The following is a 19059-nucleotide window of genomic DNA, read 5'->3' on the forward strand; positions in this document are numbered from 1 at the left end:
ACTAGGGAAGCTACAAGTGCCTGAAAAAAGTTTGGTTTAACTACTTAACATTTTTCCAATCAACTCCAAACTGGAGAAAAGTTCACAGAGATTATAAAAAAGAGAGAGAGAGAGAGAATGAGAGACACACATACACACACATTTTCCTAATCTTAAACATCTGAGATAACTTTTACTTCTTCTGACTCACTGTTCACTGTCAAGCAAACCAAGTGTTCCCAAAGTCTGACTTCTGAAGAAGGGTCTCATGTTTTGTGGGCCTAATCTACACGTTGAGTATTTTATGGACGGGTGCAATGTTTCTCTTCATTAAAGATTTACTCCTGTTCCTTGGTTTGCCTCTCTATTTTTTTTTCTCCTTTACTTATTTGTTTCTTAAATTCCACATACGAATGAAGTCATATTGTATCTGTCTTTCTCTGACTTACTGTGCTTAGCATTATACTCTCTAGTTCCATCCATCTTGTTGCAAATGGCAAGATTATGAGCCTCCAAAATTTTACTGATAATAGTTTGTCTTGAATAGTTAAAATAATACTAATGATCAGAACAAAAGTTAGCTGAGAAAATTGCTTAAGAATATTTTAATGCCTCTGAAATCTATACAACACTTAACTTATATTTAATTCCACTACCACGGATGGTCTGAGTTATTTAAAAAAGCCTTATTCAGAATATTTGTCTTGCCTCACAGAAATTAAAGAGCCAGTATATATGTTCATAAGAGAAACAAAGAGTTTTTGTCTTCTTATGTCCAATACTATGTGACCAGATAGGACAATAAATGTTACTTCTGTTTCTATTTTATATTTTATGTTAGTACATAACATATTTCGGATAACCAGTCTTTGAACCTAGTTTTTGCAAATGTGGAATAAAAATGTTTTCATGAGAGCATAGCCAGCAAGCAGAGAAACATAACTTTCTATTGAAACTTCATTACGTCTGTCATAAGTATTCAAGCTGCTCACTGTTAACAAAATTAAGCATCTATTATATAAACTAAGTGTTCTGTAATTGCAGATCAAGCTTCTAATGTGCTAAAATGACTAAAATTCTCTGGTTTACTTTAATGCTTAAACTAATTTCCTTATACGAAAATTCCACTTTAATAAAATCTTGTTCCCACTAGGGCTTTTGAGTAACAGGAAAGATTTAACATGAGGCTGAGGTATATAGGAGGACATGAGCTTAAATTTTACAATTTTAAGATGGCCAGCTGGGTTTTCCACATGAATGGAAATATGCTTTTTGGAAGGAACAAGTACTTCAGTGGAGTACAGCCGTTATTTGATGCTCATCATATATAATACAAAGGTATTATTTATTTCCCTAAAAAAGTTTACCTGTATATTTGAATCTCCCTTTATAAATTTTCCTCCTTCTATTATAGTCATATATGAAAATCTGAGTTGATCTGGTGTCTGAATAAGTCCCATTCGATATTTCCTCATATTCAGTAACAGTTGTTTAATGTTAATATCATCTCCTTTTTCCATCTGCAAGAAAGGTAAAAATTATTCAAGCCTTTTGTTGTTAGGAGTCCAGGAAAGAGAAGCAAAACAGAATAGCTAGCTGCTAAGCATTCTGCAGTGTGCAGTGGGTCTCCCCAAGAACAAGAAGGTAGCACTGCAGCTGTAACTCTTTCTGCACAGAACAGCTACCCCAACCAACCACCTTTCCCACACCCCAACTGTTCAAGCAGTAGATGGAGGCCTTTAATTGATACACAACTGATTCCAAACCAATCACAGTAATGTTATTCACTCTGGCCAGTGTTTGTCTAAGGAAGAACTTAGGAACAGTTCCAGCTTAATGTAAAGATAAATCCAATGAAATTAGTGTTTTGTTTTGTTTGTTTGTTTTTTAAAGGTCTTGACAGAAGTAAATCTTTTTTTTGCCCAGTGCCCTTCTGCCTTCATGTCTGTGTCCATCATCCCTCTAAAGATGGTGGAGAAGGAAGACAGGAAAAGCCTAAGTCCACAAGGACACTGTTAAGTCCCTGCACCAGCTTCGGACTATCCATCCCATATTTCAACCAGCATAACCCTCGGCCCCGCTGAAAAAGAATAAAGTGGGAGTTATATCTGTCAGGGAATAGGCACAAACACACAACCCAGTTTTTAATAGTCATTCAGCAGTAAGTGTATAGACAGTAGAATATTTTGTTAAATGTGTTAAAGTTCACTTTAATGTAACAATCGGTTTAAGATTTTATTTTATCTGAGAGTGCAAGAGTTTGAGCGTGGGGCAGGGGGGGCAGAGGGAGACAGAATCTCAAGCAGACTCTGCACCGAGTGCACCAATGAGATCATGACCTGAGCCGAAACCAAGTCAGACGCCTGACTGACTGAGCCATCCAGGTGCCCCAACCCAGTTTTCTTTTAAACTTTTAAAATTTTAATTTTAAATTAAGTGTGCTCTGTGCCTGACATGGTGCTTCAACTCATGATTCCTAGATCAAGAGCTGCATGCTCTACTGACGAAGCCATCCAGGCATCCTGTAACAATCCAGTTTTTGAATGAAGTGTGTATTACTTACAGGCAGAGTAGTGAAGCAATACAGTACGTGTACAAACATTCAACCCTTCCTGCGCTCCAGAGATGCCCTATGCCCCAAATAAGGAAAAAATGGATATTCTAAAAAGAAAAGGCATGTGCCTGTATCCAGACTGGGCTGGGAATGGGTTGGTGGAGAAAGAGTACAGCCCTTGGGGGACAGAGATTGGAATCTCAGGGGAATAATAATACCAACATTTACTGAAAGCTTAGAAAATACCAGGGACCCTAAGTGTTCCAAATGTATTAAATCATTTAATTCTCGCCACAGACCCGTGAAAAAAATTTTATCATTATCCTTAGTTTGTAAATAAGGAAACTCAGGGCAAGAGAAATGTTGCTTGAGCTGGAAGGAATTCAATATTTTATGTCAATTTGTATTTGAAAAACAAGGAAGGGGAAAGACCTATTATTTCTGTAATATAAAGCTATCAGGGGGGAAATAAAAGTCTTCTTGGAGATCTCTAGAATCATCTTGGATAGAGCCCCACCACTCACAAACAAGAGGCAGTTTTTAAAAGGGTATAAGTGAAATTTTTTTAGGTTTTTCTGAAAAAGGCAGAAGTTTAAGTTTTGAAAATCACAGTTCTGGGATATTGACATTTTAGCTTACTTCTGCCAAGGAAAACAATAAAAAATTAAACAAGACTAAAATCAGATCATCAACAGCACTTACCAGAACAAGACAGGTATCTACTAGAGAAAAGGTGCCTGACCGCCCAATGCCCGCGCTACAGTGGATCACTGCAGGCCCGTGTTCAGGATTCAAGGAACCAGACTCTCTCACTTTAAATAAGAAATTGAGAAATGAAGCTGGTGATTCAGGGACTCCAAAATCTGGCCAGGTAGTATAATGAAAGTGAGATATTGTTCTGGTTTCACCACTCTAAAAAAGTGAAAATCAAGGGAAAAGTTAGTTCTAATTTCTTTTTGATGAAAAAAAACTACTATGTGTTTTGTGTTAATGTGTTTAATACCGTGATGTTTTTGTTTGGTTTTTGATAATCACTCACACAAGTCGGGAGTTCTTCAGGAGAATATGGAATTTATTAACGATAGTACCTCTAAAACATTATTTTGCAGGCATGTCCTAAGCTTTTTATGTAGTAAGTCAACCTCTACAACGGTTCTAATAAAACTCCTTTTCCAGACGAGATAACAGAGGCAAAAGGTTAAGTAATTTACCCAAGATGACACGTTAAGAAATGGAAGAGCCTGAATTTGAAACTGCAGTCTGGGCTCTTAACCACCAACCTCTACACCATACGTGATGCCAATATTTTAATTCATATATCATGAGGAGTATTCCTTTTTCTTTTCTATTAAAAAAAAAAAACCCTACCAGTATAATTTTACATTCTTTAATGGTTTCCATTTTAAGAATGCCCAACATTTTTAGATCTAATTTTTCTCATTATGTGAGTTATCCTGTAGATTGTGCTACACAGGCTCAGAGGAGCAACTCAAGAATTAAAGAAACAATCTTTACATTTTTAATTGAAATCGTTCTTCTAACTGCTGCTCTTCCCCATAATAATAATTTCCAATCCTAAAACTGTTTATAGGACTTAGCTGATGTGCTAAAATGGTTTACCAAATAGCTCTATGCTTCCTGACTCTTAAAGCCTGCCTGGCATTCACTATCACTTCCTGGATCTTCCTGATGAGCTTTATTCTGACTAACTCATTATGAAAATGTTCCTAAGCTTTTGCCAGCTGCCTTTTGCCCCATGAAGCACTTTAGTGCCTTCCAGTCTTCATTTTTGTAAACCAAAGCAGTAACTCTCTAACATATCTCTGAACAATTTCTCAGTTTCATTGTAGGATGTTTATGGAGAGAGAAGCCACACAAGCAACATTAGGGGAAAAAACAACAACCACCACATGATAATTTTCATGGTTAACAGCTAAAGATTATTATTATAGTATCTTGCTTTTGGGACAAGTTTTCAGAATTAATATTCATGTTATAAAAAATAAAATTTCCCCCTTTTTCAGTAGAAATGAAGATTCCTAAGTCCCAGAATGGTTATACAAGGTATAATACTGATTAAATACAGTGTAGAAATTCTTTAAAAAATTTCAAATTACATACTTCCAGTGACTAATTTTCTTAAAATTCAGCTTTCATAATTCCAAATACACTCTGATCCATAGGCTCTCAGTACACTGACAGTATCAGAAGACAGAAATCTATTACTAATTAAAATGATCATTGGGATTCCTAAATTTCAAAACATTTCCTTTTAAAATTATAGCTTATTGTATGTAAAAAAGTGGGGAGGTTAAATTTACTGTATTAAAAAAAGGTATTGAAAATATTCCAAATTAAGAAGGCTAATCTTCAGTTTCTTCTTACAAAGCCATAAATGGACACTTAACAACACATTACCAGCACAGAAATGGGCTAAAGTGGTTGTTCCTGCCATAGCCCAGGGGCATGGAGAACTCAAAGCCACATCTTCCTTTAAATGGGGTCTAAGATTCCAGTGGGCGTGTTTACCCCTAATTTCTAGACACCACCCCCCACCCTCCCGGCCCCAACACACACTGCCAGGCTGTGGTCATCCACTACGCTGACCTTACAAAGCAGGGCCAGATTCTGCCATGTGAGCCTAAACCAGGTCCAGTGTGGACCTGCTGGAGCTACCTGGTCTGAGCGGTGGTGCCAGAACCCGGCTCACCTGTGAGCTGTGCTCTGCAAGGTACGGCCCAGTTTCTGACACAGCTGTATACTCAGTTATGCTACTTACTGCATCACCTCTGGCTTAAAACCTAGAGTCAACCCACAATCCTGAGCAACTGCTTGCTTTTTTTTCCCACTTGTATGATTTTGGCTCAAGACTAGCAGTCTCTTGATTTTTTTTCAAATTCAGGTCATGCTGTCTGGGATACTCAAAGCCAGTTCCCAGAAATGTTCACGACTGTTTGTATAATGCAGTCTTCCCCACTAATAGATTTTTGAGAATCAGTCTTTTTTCTTCCCCTAACAGGACCAGACTAAAGAACTTCTTAAGAAGTTAATTTTTACTAATGTGTCCCTACTGAAACAAGATTCAAAGTCACAGCTCACAAAAATCATACAATTCCCAACGGACCACTTCATGAAGCAGTAAGATCCATATGTTTACTACTGTGATAGAAAAGAAATGTTTATATACTTGACTGGACCTCTTCTCTTTTTCGTGCTGGGAAAAAAAAAAAAAAAAAAAAGAGAGGGGGTGGGGGGAAAGGACTGCCAAAGGCTAGAGAGCTAAAACAAAATTCATCTTTATTCCAAACAAGCTCTCTACATGTAGCCTTTGCAATTTTTGACAAACTCCCTATTTCAAAACTGGTGGAAGCCCACTTTCCTTCTCCCAGGTCATCAAGTCCCATCAGTCCTCCTGTGACACCCAACTGGCCTCTCCATCCCCTCTCAATGCTGACCTCACACCCCAGGGACACCTGGTTGCATCTGCAATTACATGGCAGTCCCCATCTGCACAATGCCTGCCAAATCTTCTTTGTAAACACTGACTTATGCACACCACTCTATGCATAAAATGTCAGTGGTTCACTCTTCTTTTTAAGGCAAAATGTTACTTAGATATTTTGAAGGAGAATTCTATTCCTGAATAAGGATATCTAATTCATTATATATGGAGGCCAGGAAAATAAGCTAGGAACTGAGTAGGTGTAAGACTAGTGGTGACAGCCAGGCTTATGGCAATTTAAGTGTATGCCACCTAAAGCCATTCAAATTCAAGTTAACTACTATTTTATACAGACAGATAAGATTATAAATTTTCTAATTATTACAAAGAAATCTACAAGGCTCTTTGGTCCTAGGCCCAATTATTTTCACACTTTGGGCATTTACAGAAATACCAAGATTATGTTTCCAAGACTTTCATCATAAGCCCAATTTTGTCATCTGTAAATGGTTAAAAACAGTACTTACCTTACAAGGCATAAACGAAAGAAGTATTTCTCAAACATTATTGAGGCATTAATGAGGAATAAATGAAACCGTGAATGTGAAGTGCCTAACCTATCCCTGCATATGGTAAATACTTAACAGATACCTTTTCTGAAGCAATTACACGAATTGTCTCTATTGTAGCCCCTAATAAGCTCCAATCGTAAACCTCTCCACATTTTCAACTATTTAACTTATTATTTCCTCTACACCAAGGAGTAGCAAAGTTTGTGAACTCTATCTCCTAAATACAAATTTATATGAGATCTGTAGCTCACCGTAAGTGCCTTAGTTCAATCCCTCATCAGTTTTTGCCAGGATCATTATACAGTCTGTATTAAATATTTAGTTACTGTAATTCATTCTGAAAGATGAACTCATCAGATCAGGAGGAGAGGAGAGTGACAGAAACAGGTAGGCATGGAGCTTGCATTCTGAGGGAGAAAAGCAATACACGGAGGTGTGAGCCCCCAGGGCTCAGCCTTTTAGAGAAGTGTAGGGCCGTTAGCAAGAACAAACACTGAGTATCTAGACAAGGAGGAAGGACCAGTCTGGGCCCGGTCCTGGACTTCTGCATTGGCCACAGAAAGGGTTTTTTAGAGCAAAGTGGAAGGATCACACCTGTGTTTTAGAATGTGTTTTCAATCGGTGCAATGGCAGAGGGAAGCACGGAAGGTAACAGGTAAGGACTCGATCCATAGGGAGCTGAACACCTTGTTATGGAGTCAAAGTACAAAGTACTAAATAAGCCAGTAAAATGGTAAGATTTAAATTATGGAGAGAAGTGTTAAAGATTACAGCTATTAGGAAGGAATGCGTCACAGATAAACGAAGAAAGCCCTAACCAAGAAATGGGCCACAAGGTGGTCCCGAAGGGCGTGCAGGATATAAATAGGCAGAGAAGAGAGGATGACATTCCAGGTGGGATAAACTGTTCAGACTATTTTGAATCAAATCCCAGACGAGCATGATAATAATTAGGCACTCATCCTGTTCTGGGCAAATCTACAGGGACAGAGAAACAGAAGGCAGCCAGCATTACAATAGTATTCCTGGAACTTGATAAACATAAAGCCAGCCAACAATATTATGGAAAATAGTGAAGGGCAACTAAAAAGAAAATCCTGAAAGACAAATAAGCACTCAAGATGACCTTACATTTTTAAAAGCCCTGCAAAACCTTCCCCGTAGCTGAAGCCACAGGGCCACTTCAAAAGCAGAGATGGAGTCTCTTCATTCAAAGAGCAGGGACCACACAGACCCACGGCTTTGGCCCCAGACCCGTTAATACATACAAGTCACACTCCTTTAGCAGCAGACTGGTTCTCTGCAGCTCAGGGTGAGGTTGGTGACCTCTCCCCAGCTGCAGCATCACCATTCTCACTTGTTTGGTATTTCTTTCTCCCTCAACTTATTCTTCTCAACTGCCCTTGCTCCTGTAGTCCTTCCCAATTCACTGATAGGACAAAGGAAACAGATGCACACAACTAAAGCTACTAATCGTGAATTCTGTATGGAGTCTTAGGCCTGTTATAGCATTAATTCCCTTGATCCTTATAGCAACCCTCTGAGGCACATGGTCCTTATCCTCATTCTGTAGATGAGAAATTGATGCACGGAGGGTAAATAGTGGGACCAGCCACATAGCCAGGAGGCATACACTGGGGATTTCAACTCAGGCATTCTGGATCCAGAGTGGAAATACTTAACCAAATGCAATTCTGCTTCTCATGCTGAAATGCTACTTTGTTCTTCTAACATCCCTAGTTCTTAATAAAGATTGTAAGGTAGAATGTAAGCATACTGTTGCTATTAATTATGGTGGATTCTGAACCCAGGCCAATAAGAAATCACTCAGACACTAACAACTGAAATAGTGGTTGGCCAGTTCACAGAAAGATGCTTTAGAACCAAGAGTCTTCCTTTACTAGGACAATTAGCATATTTTCAAAAGACTTAGCTCCATGTCATTCCAAGTCAAGAGATCTGGATTTGAGTTCTGGCCTGTCACTTATTAGCTGAGTAATCTATTTACAGGAAAAATCTTATAATCTGAACGGATTATAGGTTTTTAAAAAATACTGAAAATATGGAAATATTAAGAATATTTACTCTATGACATTATAGGAAGACTGGGGGTCAAATCATATATATGTAAAAGTGCTTGGCAAAATGATAAACAAGAGACAAAACTCATTTTATTATTAAGCTATTATCAACTCTTAATTAGAATAGGTGTCAGAAACAGGGAAAAACATCTATGACCTTCTCCATTCAAGTAAGTTTTCATGCCAGAAGCAGAGGAGGTACCTGGGATAAATACCAAGAGAAGATGATTCGAAGAACCATGGGAAGTTTATAGAAAAGCATTCCGTTTCTGGGAATGAGTACTGCACAGGCTAGTGTCAAACAGTTGCTGATGTAGGTCAGGGCAGCTTAAGACATATGTAAATGGAACAGTTGATACAAAAAACTACAATAAGAGAAATTTATAAATAAATTTAAGTCTTGTAATTCCCAACCTTAAGACTTCTTAGATAACCTAAGAGATTGCATAAAAAGCTTAGTTATGGATGTCACGGGAAACTGGGCCTCAGCCCTCAACACTGTGCACCTGTCCTTAATTATGCCGCAAAAACAGAGGCATTCCAAGAGATCAACCATAAAATGTATTTCTTCATCTCTAAAAGTGTGTGTGTGTGTATGCACTTTATATAGCCCCTCCTATAAAACTTTTTTTGGTCAATGATCCCATGTTAATCATTTCATTCAGTTAGTGGTTAACTAAAACAGTATCTCACTATACAGATTCGATACATTCCTGAAATCATTTTTTGGCAAACAAACGTTTTCCTATTTTCTAGTTTTCCTACCTCCTAAGAGCATATTATATTTTCCCGTTATCCTGATTACAACACAAAGAAGACATGTAGGTGGTAAAAGGGGGAGAAATGTCTTAATCCTCAACTTGACAACAGCAGGTTCATAATCCACCATGTACGTGTAGCTCAACCAAGTAAGCAGGAACAATTCTCATATTTCTGGAAAAGATCCCAATAAATGTTCTTGGGACCATATGCTAAATTTATTTCACCATTTTCCAAAATTCAGGAAGGACAAATTTCTCTGTGGTCAATCATCTGAATTAACAACATTCCACTAAGTGATTTTCTTGACTTGCCTGCCACTCTCAGAAGCACCAAGTGCTGCCATGTTTCCTGGGCACCTATTCTACATTAGGTGGCTTGCGTACACATCTTCCTTTGATCTCCGGGACAGCCCTGAACGGGCACTATTACAGTGTCAGCTTTACAGATAAGGAAAGGGTGAGGGATGTTGAGCAACAGGGTCCAGGGACATTTCTACTAAACAAAAGATTTGAATCCAGGTTTTGAATCCAATTCAAAATTCAAATCCAGGATCTGAATCCAGGTTAGCTTGATTGTAAAGCTCTCTCTCTTCATCCTATCTTCAATCCTCATATATCAACCTGAACTTCAAAATCCTTTGTTTCTAAGGTTTTCTCTCAAGGGTCCTCAGAGAGCTACCACATGCAGGAAACACAATGTAAACCCTACGGTCATGACTATATACTATTTTAGATACTATCAAAGTGTATGTATAGCCCCAAACTTCAAATCTAATCACAAAAAAATAATTCTGAAAACCAGCAATATAAGGTCCAATCTTTTGGGCATGAAGAGTCTTACATTGATATTTTCTAACTGCAGTAGATGTACTGTATAATATGACTTCACATCTTCTGACAAGAACTTCACACTGAATCCTGTTTCTTTAAACAGCATCTCTCGATCATCTTTTGTCGGCCAGTATTGTGCACATTTAACCTAAATTTAAGGATATATAGATATTAGTTCATAGACATTATGTAACTCTTAAAAAGCTGGGAATGGAAGACAAACCACCCACATACATGTAACATTTTTTTCAAGTACCCAAATCTATGAACAACTGTACTATATTTGATGATCAATGTATTTTAATAAGATTGGCATTTTATAAAAGCAGATCTGTACTATAAGTTACTATAACTTATAGTAAAAAAAAGCCATCAACAGATACGTTCATAAAAGTGAATCTGTCAGTTCTAAAGCATGATAACCTATATTTTAACATCATACTGGCATTCACTTTACATTTCTAAAATTATCAACCTATTGAAAGAATCTTTTCTTCAAACAGTATTGAAAAGGTTTTATTTTATAAGTATTTTCTACAAATACCTATGAATCTGCTACCAAATACTACTTACCTAGAAATAACAAAATTAAGTCAGGGGAATGAATCAGAATGTAAGTCTCCTTAGGGGGTGCCTGGGTGGCTCAGTCAGTTAAGTATTGGACTTTGGCTCGGGTCATGATCTCGGGGTCCTGGAAAAGAGCCCACTGTCTCAGGGCTCCCACTCAGCAGGGAGCATGCTTATCTCTCTCCCTATTCCCTTCCTCTTGATTATGCTCTCTCCCTCTCTCTAATAAATAGGATCTTTAAAAAAAGAATAAGAAAATAAGCCCTCTTTATCTAGAGTTAGTATACTTTGGCAAAGCTACTAATATGGAATTCCTATTTATAACGATAAAAGCATCTTCCCAAAAGCCAAATTATGTGGCAAGGTGAGATAAAGAGCCTTTATTAGGGGGAAAAAAACCCCACAAAAATATCCTTATAAAATATGGTCATTTCTTCTTTTCTAAATTCCAAACAGTAACAACACCTCCAAACAAATAATTACTATAAGCTGATACTTCCAAGGGTGCTAAAAGACATTTTAAATATGATCCAAGAAGTGAAAGAGCATAAGTGAGAACAACTCAGGAATGCAGTGATAGGAAACAGAAAAAAAATCAGGAATCAAAGAACACATCATTTCAGAAAGGAAGACTAAACTAAAAGGAACAGAGGCATGAATAAGCACATCAGATAATGTCCTAGGAAAAAGAGAAAAGGAAAAGGAAGACATTTCTTAAATAAAAAAGAAATGGAGTGAAAGACAGGAGTTAAGAGAAAGTGACAAATATAAAAATAAGCAAAGAAAATCTAGTGTATCACAGGAGGACCCAAAGAAGAACACTAAAGCAAGCAAAGAGTAAATACTAACAAGTAAAATGAATACAATTTAAAGAACATACTATGCACCTGGAAAAACTGACCCAGAATAACCAACACTTAAGACATATTTTGGTAAAATTAACGGGATTTGAAGGAGAAAAAAAAAAAAAGCTTTTGGGGTAACCTAGATAAAAAAGAACACATGATTTACAAAGGAAATAAAATCAGATATCCAATTGACTTTGTCAGTAATCTGTAATGCCAAAAGGAAATGGGAGTAATGTATCTAAGTTGCTCAAAGAAAAGCAAATGTGAGCCAAGATTTTATATCCTGCCAAAGTGACTTTTAAGTATTAGGACAGCACAGTAAACTCTCATCGACAGGTAAGAAATCAGGAACTATAATGCTCATGAGTCCCCTCTTTAGTATGCACTACAGAGTGAGCTACCTACAGAACGACTGGAGAATCATCAGTAAGACCGACAGTGTAAATTAAATATATATTTATATGTAGAAATAAGATTTTACAAGGGATATAAGACAGAGACCACAGTATAGGTAGGATGTTATATACTTTGACAATTTAGGTAAAGTACAACTTAAAAACAGAACGAGATGGGAAAAACACAAAAAATTCAAAACTTATTCAGTAATTATTTTGGTGATGGAGTTGATACTCTTATTATGAGTATTTTTGGTATTTAACATGGGACAAAGTAAATGAGTCATTATAAAATATTCTTTATCCGTTGTGTCTTTGAGAAGCTGGATTCATGGTATGGAAAAAGGAGGCAACAGATACAAGATCAAAAGTGTTAAGCCATCCCCCTACCACTCTAAATTTGAATTGAAGTATCAGTATGAACCCTTGAAGCATGTTATCTAACACACAAACACATATTTTCTTTAGCTCTGTTCACTAAAAAGCTCTAAAAACAATGATCAACCCAGCATCAGTAAACATTCCTATTTTTATTGTCATCTTGAAATACCATTGTCCAATAAAAGAAACCAAGGTTCCTTAGAGAAATGGCTGATTCTATGAAGAAGAGGTTAAGGAGTCATTCCAGACAGTAAGAAAATTATTAAAGACTCTTTGGTTTTATCTCTTAGATTTCTGACTCAGAGCCCAACTTGCAGAGATTCCTGCTAGCTAACAGAGAAATAATTCAACTACTAAGACACATAATAACTGCAATGGAGTAAAGTACATCATATATGATTAAATCTAGGAGTTCGTAATAACTGATCCTTCCTGCCCCTGTCCCCACACCAAAAAAATCTAACTGGTCACCTGTTGAGACACTAGGGAATCAACTATTTTGAAAACTGCTTTCCTATATAAAAGTGGTCAACTAACTAGAAGGAAAGTTTCTTTCTTTCTTCTTCTTCTTTTTTTTTTTAAATTAGAGAAGGGGGGCAGGGGAGGGAGAGGAAGAGGGAGAGAGAAACTTAAGCAGACTCTGTGCTGAGCACAGAGCCCAGGATGGGGCTTGATCCCAAAACCCTGAGATCACAACATAAGCCTAAACCAAGAGTCAGGCGCTTAACTGACTCTGCCCCTTGGCACTTCGAAAGTTTCTTTCTATAGAAGTATTCCAACAAAAATTTAAGAAGGAATGATAAAATTGGAATATCACTATTTTGTGACCCTTAACTAAATAAGGAACTAAGCACTGACCAGCAATGTCTGCTAACAGCATAAAAAGAAAGATAATCAGACATTAGGGGCCTCTTCATAAACAAAGCAGTATCACCCATGAAATAATCTTCCCCAGAATTATTAAACTTGAATCTTATGAAGCATCTAGTCCCAACCACCATAAATATCATCTCTAATTTCTAGTGGCAGTCTTATGAATATAGTAATTATACACCAAAAGGAGAGATGAAACTTACAAATCATCTACTTCGCAATGCTGCTCATATTGTTCAAACAATGTCATCATCACTTAATTTTTAAGTCACACTGGAAGCCATGAAAAAGCCACTGTAAACAACTATGCTAACATTGCTAGACATTCTGGTATGTGAATGCCACTCAGGATTAGAAAGAGAGTAGAATAATTTGTACCACCATCGAAAGCCACCAAATATTAATTTAGATAAAAGTAAGAATCAGGGGCGCCTGGGTGGCTCAGTGGGTTAAGCCGCTGCCTTCGGCTCAGGTCATGATCTCAGGGTCCTGGGATCGAGTTCCACATCGGGCTCTCTGCTCAGCAGGGAGCCTGCTTCCCTCTCTCTCTCTCTGCCTGCCTCTCCGACTACTTGTGATTTCTCTCTGTCAAATAAATAAATAAAATCTTTAAAAAAAAAAAAAAAGTAAGAATCAGGAATCTGAAGATCTTAGGCTTGAAGAGCCCTTACTGACAATACTTTCCAATTTGTTTCTTTGACAAAAGAACCTAAAAGTGCAAAAGTTAAAAGATTTAACTAATTAGCTCTGTGTTTAGACAGTACCTCAAGTTTCAATAAATTTATACATTCCCAAACTTACGGTCTCATGACCTAAGAGTCAATAAACATTCATATACATTAACAAAAACCTGTCACTCAAATCTTTTACAAAATTTTCAAGATTTTGATGATAATAAATTATAGAAATTCTAATAAAGCCTAGGGATTCCAAAGACCTATGTCACCACTGGTCAATATGTGTTTCACTATATTTACATTTTGGAGAGTAGTGTTGTACAACTATTATTTAAATACTTAAGGCAAGAAAGGAAAAGGATACACTACTTCTGGTCAGGGATACCCTGACCAGAGCCTTTAGCAATTCAAGGCCAAAACCAATAAATTAATGAATATCCCAAAGGAAATATGAAAACATTTATGAGCTAATGATACAGGCAGTACACTATATGTAAATATTAAGTATTACTCACCGATTCCTTCTCCACAACTCGGTTTAGCATGACAACTGCTTTGGTTTTTTGCTGCCAAACCATGAGCCAGAAATGGCAACCTGTATTAGGAAGTGGACCCTGTAAGAACAGAGAAGAAAAAGGAGGTAAGAGAAAGGAGATGGAACAAGGTTCAAGGAAAATTCCTTCCAAGTATGCTTCTGGTTTAAGAACAATGTACTGAATCATAATAAGTAAATCATGACTTTAAATCCACTAGAGTTAAAAAGTCAGTCCGTACTAGTTGCTTATAAATGATCAAAACTGACTTTTATTGACTTAGGCCAAAAATGAATTTTTTAGGTTATCAGCTGACTTTCAGAGTTGAGGGCTGGAAAGCCAGGCTTCGGTGGGAACCAATGTCAAGGCATGATTCTGCTCAAAGGAGTCTGCCTGGGACAGTGCTCCTGACCCTGGCACTACCACCACTTCCCTTGGCTGGCATCGCCATACGAAGATGGCTATAGCAGTCACGCATAACCTTTCAACAAACCAGAGTCAAAATATGGGCAGGAATATCTGACTGGTCATGTTCTAGCTGCAAAGAAAATTTCTGTCCCTTTCAGCTTTCACAGCAGGAAGAGAGGCCTTGCCTGCCATGGATCATGGCAGTCCTACAAAAGAGGAAATCTGTGCCATCACTGGCCAACCAACCACCCCAAGTGAACCAGCAAAAGATTTCCAGAAAAAGCGGAAATTTCAAAGTGCCTGTAGCTGTTAATCTACAAAACCACAGCATGTGCGACCTCAATAGAAGACTTAAAAGAGGCAATGGTTCATATTATTGGGGGGGGGGGTCAAATCAAATTATCCTCACATTTTACTTAATGAGAGCACAGGGCAGAAGAAAGGGCAAATAAGAGATGAAAAGGCCAGAGTCAAATTATAAGTTATTTTACAGGTGAAAATGAATGAGGCTCTCCTGCAACTAACGGCCAAGTCAGCAAGCACTCTCCTCACAGGGCAGGGGAGGGGCAGCTTCAGGGGCTGGAGGCCAGGTCTCCTGGAACTTCAGCTTCCCATGACAAACAAGGTGATTCACGTGGTTTGAGGCTGAAAGTATCTTTTACGCAGTTGTATTCCCTGGTTTATAGCAGATTCCTTATTAATATTATTTAAATTATAAACTCCAAGCTTCTAAGTTATAAAAAGGCCAGAAATCCACTCAGAATCCTGAGTAACGACAACCAAATATTTGAAGATCCTGTTCTCCTCACTCAATGGATATTATTACTTGATCTACTTCTAAAACAAAATGAAGTGAGAAAATCACCAGTTAAAATGAATGCCTTTTCTTTCATTTAGAAAAATGGATCTATCCATTCAGCAGAGAAATCACTCATTAGTGTGTATACATATGGAAACACAAAACACATTCTGTCAGTGGTTCTAAGGTCGTAGTGTGGGTTATTTCTCAGCTCTTCCACCTACAAGCAATACTAACAGTTTTTATTGTTTGTTTGTTTTGTGTGAAGTGGAGATTTACAGCAAGGAATGATTATATGTGTGTGTGTGTGTGTGTGTGTGTGTGTGTGTATATAATTTTTTTTTTTTTTAATTCAGAGGACCAGTGCCTGGGTGGCTCAATCAATTAAACATCTGTCCTTAGCTTAGGTCATGGTTCCAGGGTCCTGGGATCGAGCCCTGCAGCAGGCTCCCTGAAGCAGGTGGGAAGCCGGCTTCTCCCTCTCCCAATCCCCCTGCCTGTGTTAGCTCTCTCGCTGTGTCTCTCTCTGTCAAATAAATAAAATCTTTAAAAAAAATTTTTTTTTCCAGAGGAAAAAGGTGACAAAAAGAAGCAACAAACGACAATTAGAATAGCTAAGGTTTTAACAAACATTTAGCATCTCTAGTTTTGTGTCCTATAAAATATCCCCAGCCTTCAAAGAGCTTTCTAAGAGGCAAGGAGAAGTCCTTGTTCTACTAACTGAAACATATCAAGCACCACCAGAGCTAGGGGTAAACCATCAGATCTTCCCAAGTAGGGAGGACGGTACAATAGAGCCTTAAAAATGAGGAAGAACTAATACAGGGAGGCATCATAGAATGACAGGGAGCAAGCCAGGGTCCATTCCAAGAATAAGACAAGGCACGTGCAAGTATAGGGTACATTTGGGAGAGAAAAGGAATCAATGAGGGCAAAGTATAGGTAAGTATGCAGTAGGAAACCGCACCTGTAGAGTGTGGAGGGTCGAATGCAGGAAACAGTCACCAAACTTTTTAAGAAGTAAAGTGATATGATCAGATTTGTATGTTACAAAAATAACTCTGGAGGCACTGCTAAAAAGACAGGTTAGGAAGAGAGGGACTGGTAGCAAGGAAATAAATTAAAAAGCAATTGCATTAGGATTTGGTAGAAGGTGAGCATAGCTTTCACCCATGTGCGAAAAACAGGAAGGGAGCTGGCTTGGTTTAAAAAAAGAAAAAAAGAAAGAAAAAGAAAAAGAAGAGTTACATGTAGAAAATACAGAATTTGTGATGTAAATGAGTCATCTGGATAAAAATATCCAGTGAAGACCTGGAATATATAGGGGGAAAATTCAGGAAAGAATAAAAAAGCTAAAGACAGCCTTCCGAGTCCTCCAGCTCTAAATGCGGGAACTCTATCAGAACACACAGCACAGTCCAATAGATACAGGGCACTTAAACACAATTTGTAGGCATTTTTCTTTATTACGATGGGATTTACAATATTTTATAAGAGGACTATTACTACTACTACTATTACTACTACTAATAAAAAGCAGTAACACGTGCCACAACAAATAATCCATGGAGGGCTTACCACAGTATCAGGAACTATAAAAATTTCTCTTAGCACTGTTTCAGAGATAATATAGGTAGACTTAGGCTTGGGGAGTTAGGTAGCTTGTCCAAAGTCACACAGTAATCTTATGGTAGGAGAGCTGAATGATTAAGAATATGACCCATGGAGTCAAAGGGACTTCAAATCTGGCTTCAACTCACTTGTTGCATGGGCTTGGTAAAGTTGTTTAATGTTCCTGGTCTCTTTAGATAATTCCTCGTGCATAAAACCAGTGTTTACCAGAGAGAGTTATTTTGAACCTTAAATTATACAAAACACACAAAGTATACAATAAGGTTACAAAATTGCTAGCTGTTACTAATTTTATTTCCTACTATGATGTAAAATAAAGTTCCTAACAACAAGGTTTTATTTAACGTCTATTTAATTTTTTAAAAAGATTTTAAGAGGGGGGGTGGGGCAGTTGGAGAGGGAAAAAAAAGAGAATCTCAAGCAGATGCCATGCTCAGCATGGAGCCCAACATGGAGCTGGATCTCAGGATCCTGAGATCAGGACCTGAGCTGAAATCAAGAGTCAGATGCTTAACTGACTGAGCTACTCAGGTGCCCCACTGCCCGTTTTATTTAAATAATGCCTACCACACAGTAGATACTCAATAAATCTTTGTCAGATGAATGAATGCCTAATGAAGTAGTTGGACAGGATTTGGGTACAGATGCTGTGAATCCAGTGTCTATATTCTCTTAAGATACAAACATTGAACACACACAGTTTCCGTGAGTCGAAGTCTCAGATGTAGACTGAAAGGGGGGGAATAAACTCCTAAATCAGAAACCTGAGAAGGACCTAAAAAATTTAGGATTATGATGAGAAAAAAAGAACAAATATACAAGACTGGGGGAAAAGGGAGAGAGAGAGAGAGAGAGAGAGAGAGAGAGAAAGAAGTGGGGAGGGATCTAGGGTAATTATTCTTTCCTATATTTGAACATGATAGGTTTTTTTCAAACAGAAAGTAAACTGAAATTCTAAAAAATGAGTTTATTAAAAATGTCATAAATCCTCACAAGAAAAACTCCGAATATTACAAAAAGGCAGAAAACAATAAAGTTTGATTATTCCTAATTCTTAGAAATAACCAATATTAATGCTGTATGTGTAATTTATTTAGCCAATCCCTCACAGATTATTTGTCCTATTATTTCTGGCCCTGTGCTATTAAAACTAAGTTGCAATAAACACCTTCACATTTATCTTTATGTCTGTACATATTTAACTACTGAGTATTATAAACTTTTAAATCTCTGCCATTTTCACTGGTAAAAAATGAGAGGTGGCCACTGATTTAAAATTATATTCCTTAATGACTAGAAAAATTACGTATCTTTTCACAGGTATATTGTTTACCCTTATATTCTTCCTTGAGCTGTGATTTTATGTTCTTGCCATTTTTTTAAATAGTTTCTCTCTCTCTCTCTTTTTTAACATATAGCACCTACTTTAAGTAAAATGAAGTAATTATTTTTCATTTCCTGTCAATCAGAAACCGTCCAGTAGAATATCTTTTTACTATATGAAACTGTTGTCTCTTTCAATAACAGGTTATTCTGACTCAACTCAAATATTATGAACATATAGCTTATCTTTTGAATTTAAAAATCATTAACTGGGGGATATAACAACACTACTCATTAAGTCTCTTGTCATTTGATAAAGAGTAGCTGGTGTAGATAAACCAAAATAATTTCTATTTTCAAACAATGAAAGAGTACTAGTGCTGGAATATGGGTGTGGCCAATG

The 19059-nt window shown here is 37.4% G+C and overlaps 1 protein-coding gene across 5 annotated transcripts in view; it reads right to left on the reverse strand.

Annotated features, from left to right (window-relative positions):
* Positions 1-19059, reverse strand: part of PTPN2 (protein tyrosine phosphatase non-receptor type 2) — an 80385-nt gene that overhangs the window by 18019 nt on the left and 43307 nt on the right. For 3 of the 5 annotated variants that reach the window (XM_082697417.1, XM_082697416.1, XM_082697420.1), the window contains 4 exons: positions 14477-14575; positions 10231-10368; positions 3236-3445; positions 1347-1499 (listed from right to left, as the gene is read on the reverse strand). In XM_082697417.1, coding sequence (XP_082553543.1) covers positions 1347-1499; positions 3236-3445; positions 10231-10368; positions 14477-14575 — 600 coding nt within the window. The remainder of the gene's footprint in view (positions 1-1346; positions 1500-3235; positions 3446-10230; positions 10369-14476; positions 14576-19059) is intronic. The other 2 variants (XM_082697419.1, XM_082697418.1) reach the window with 1 other exon arrangement.

Source organism: Mustela nivalis, assembly GCF_964662115.1.
Source record: "Mustela nivalis genome assembly, chromosome: 14".
Taxonomy (NCBI): domain Eukaryota; kingdom Metazoa; phylum Chordata; class Mammalia; order Carnivora; family Mustelidae; genus Mustela; species Mustela nivalis.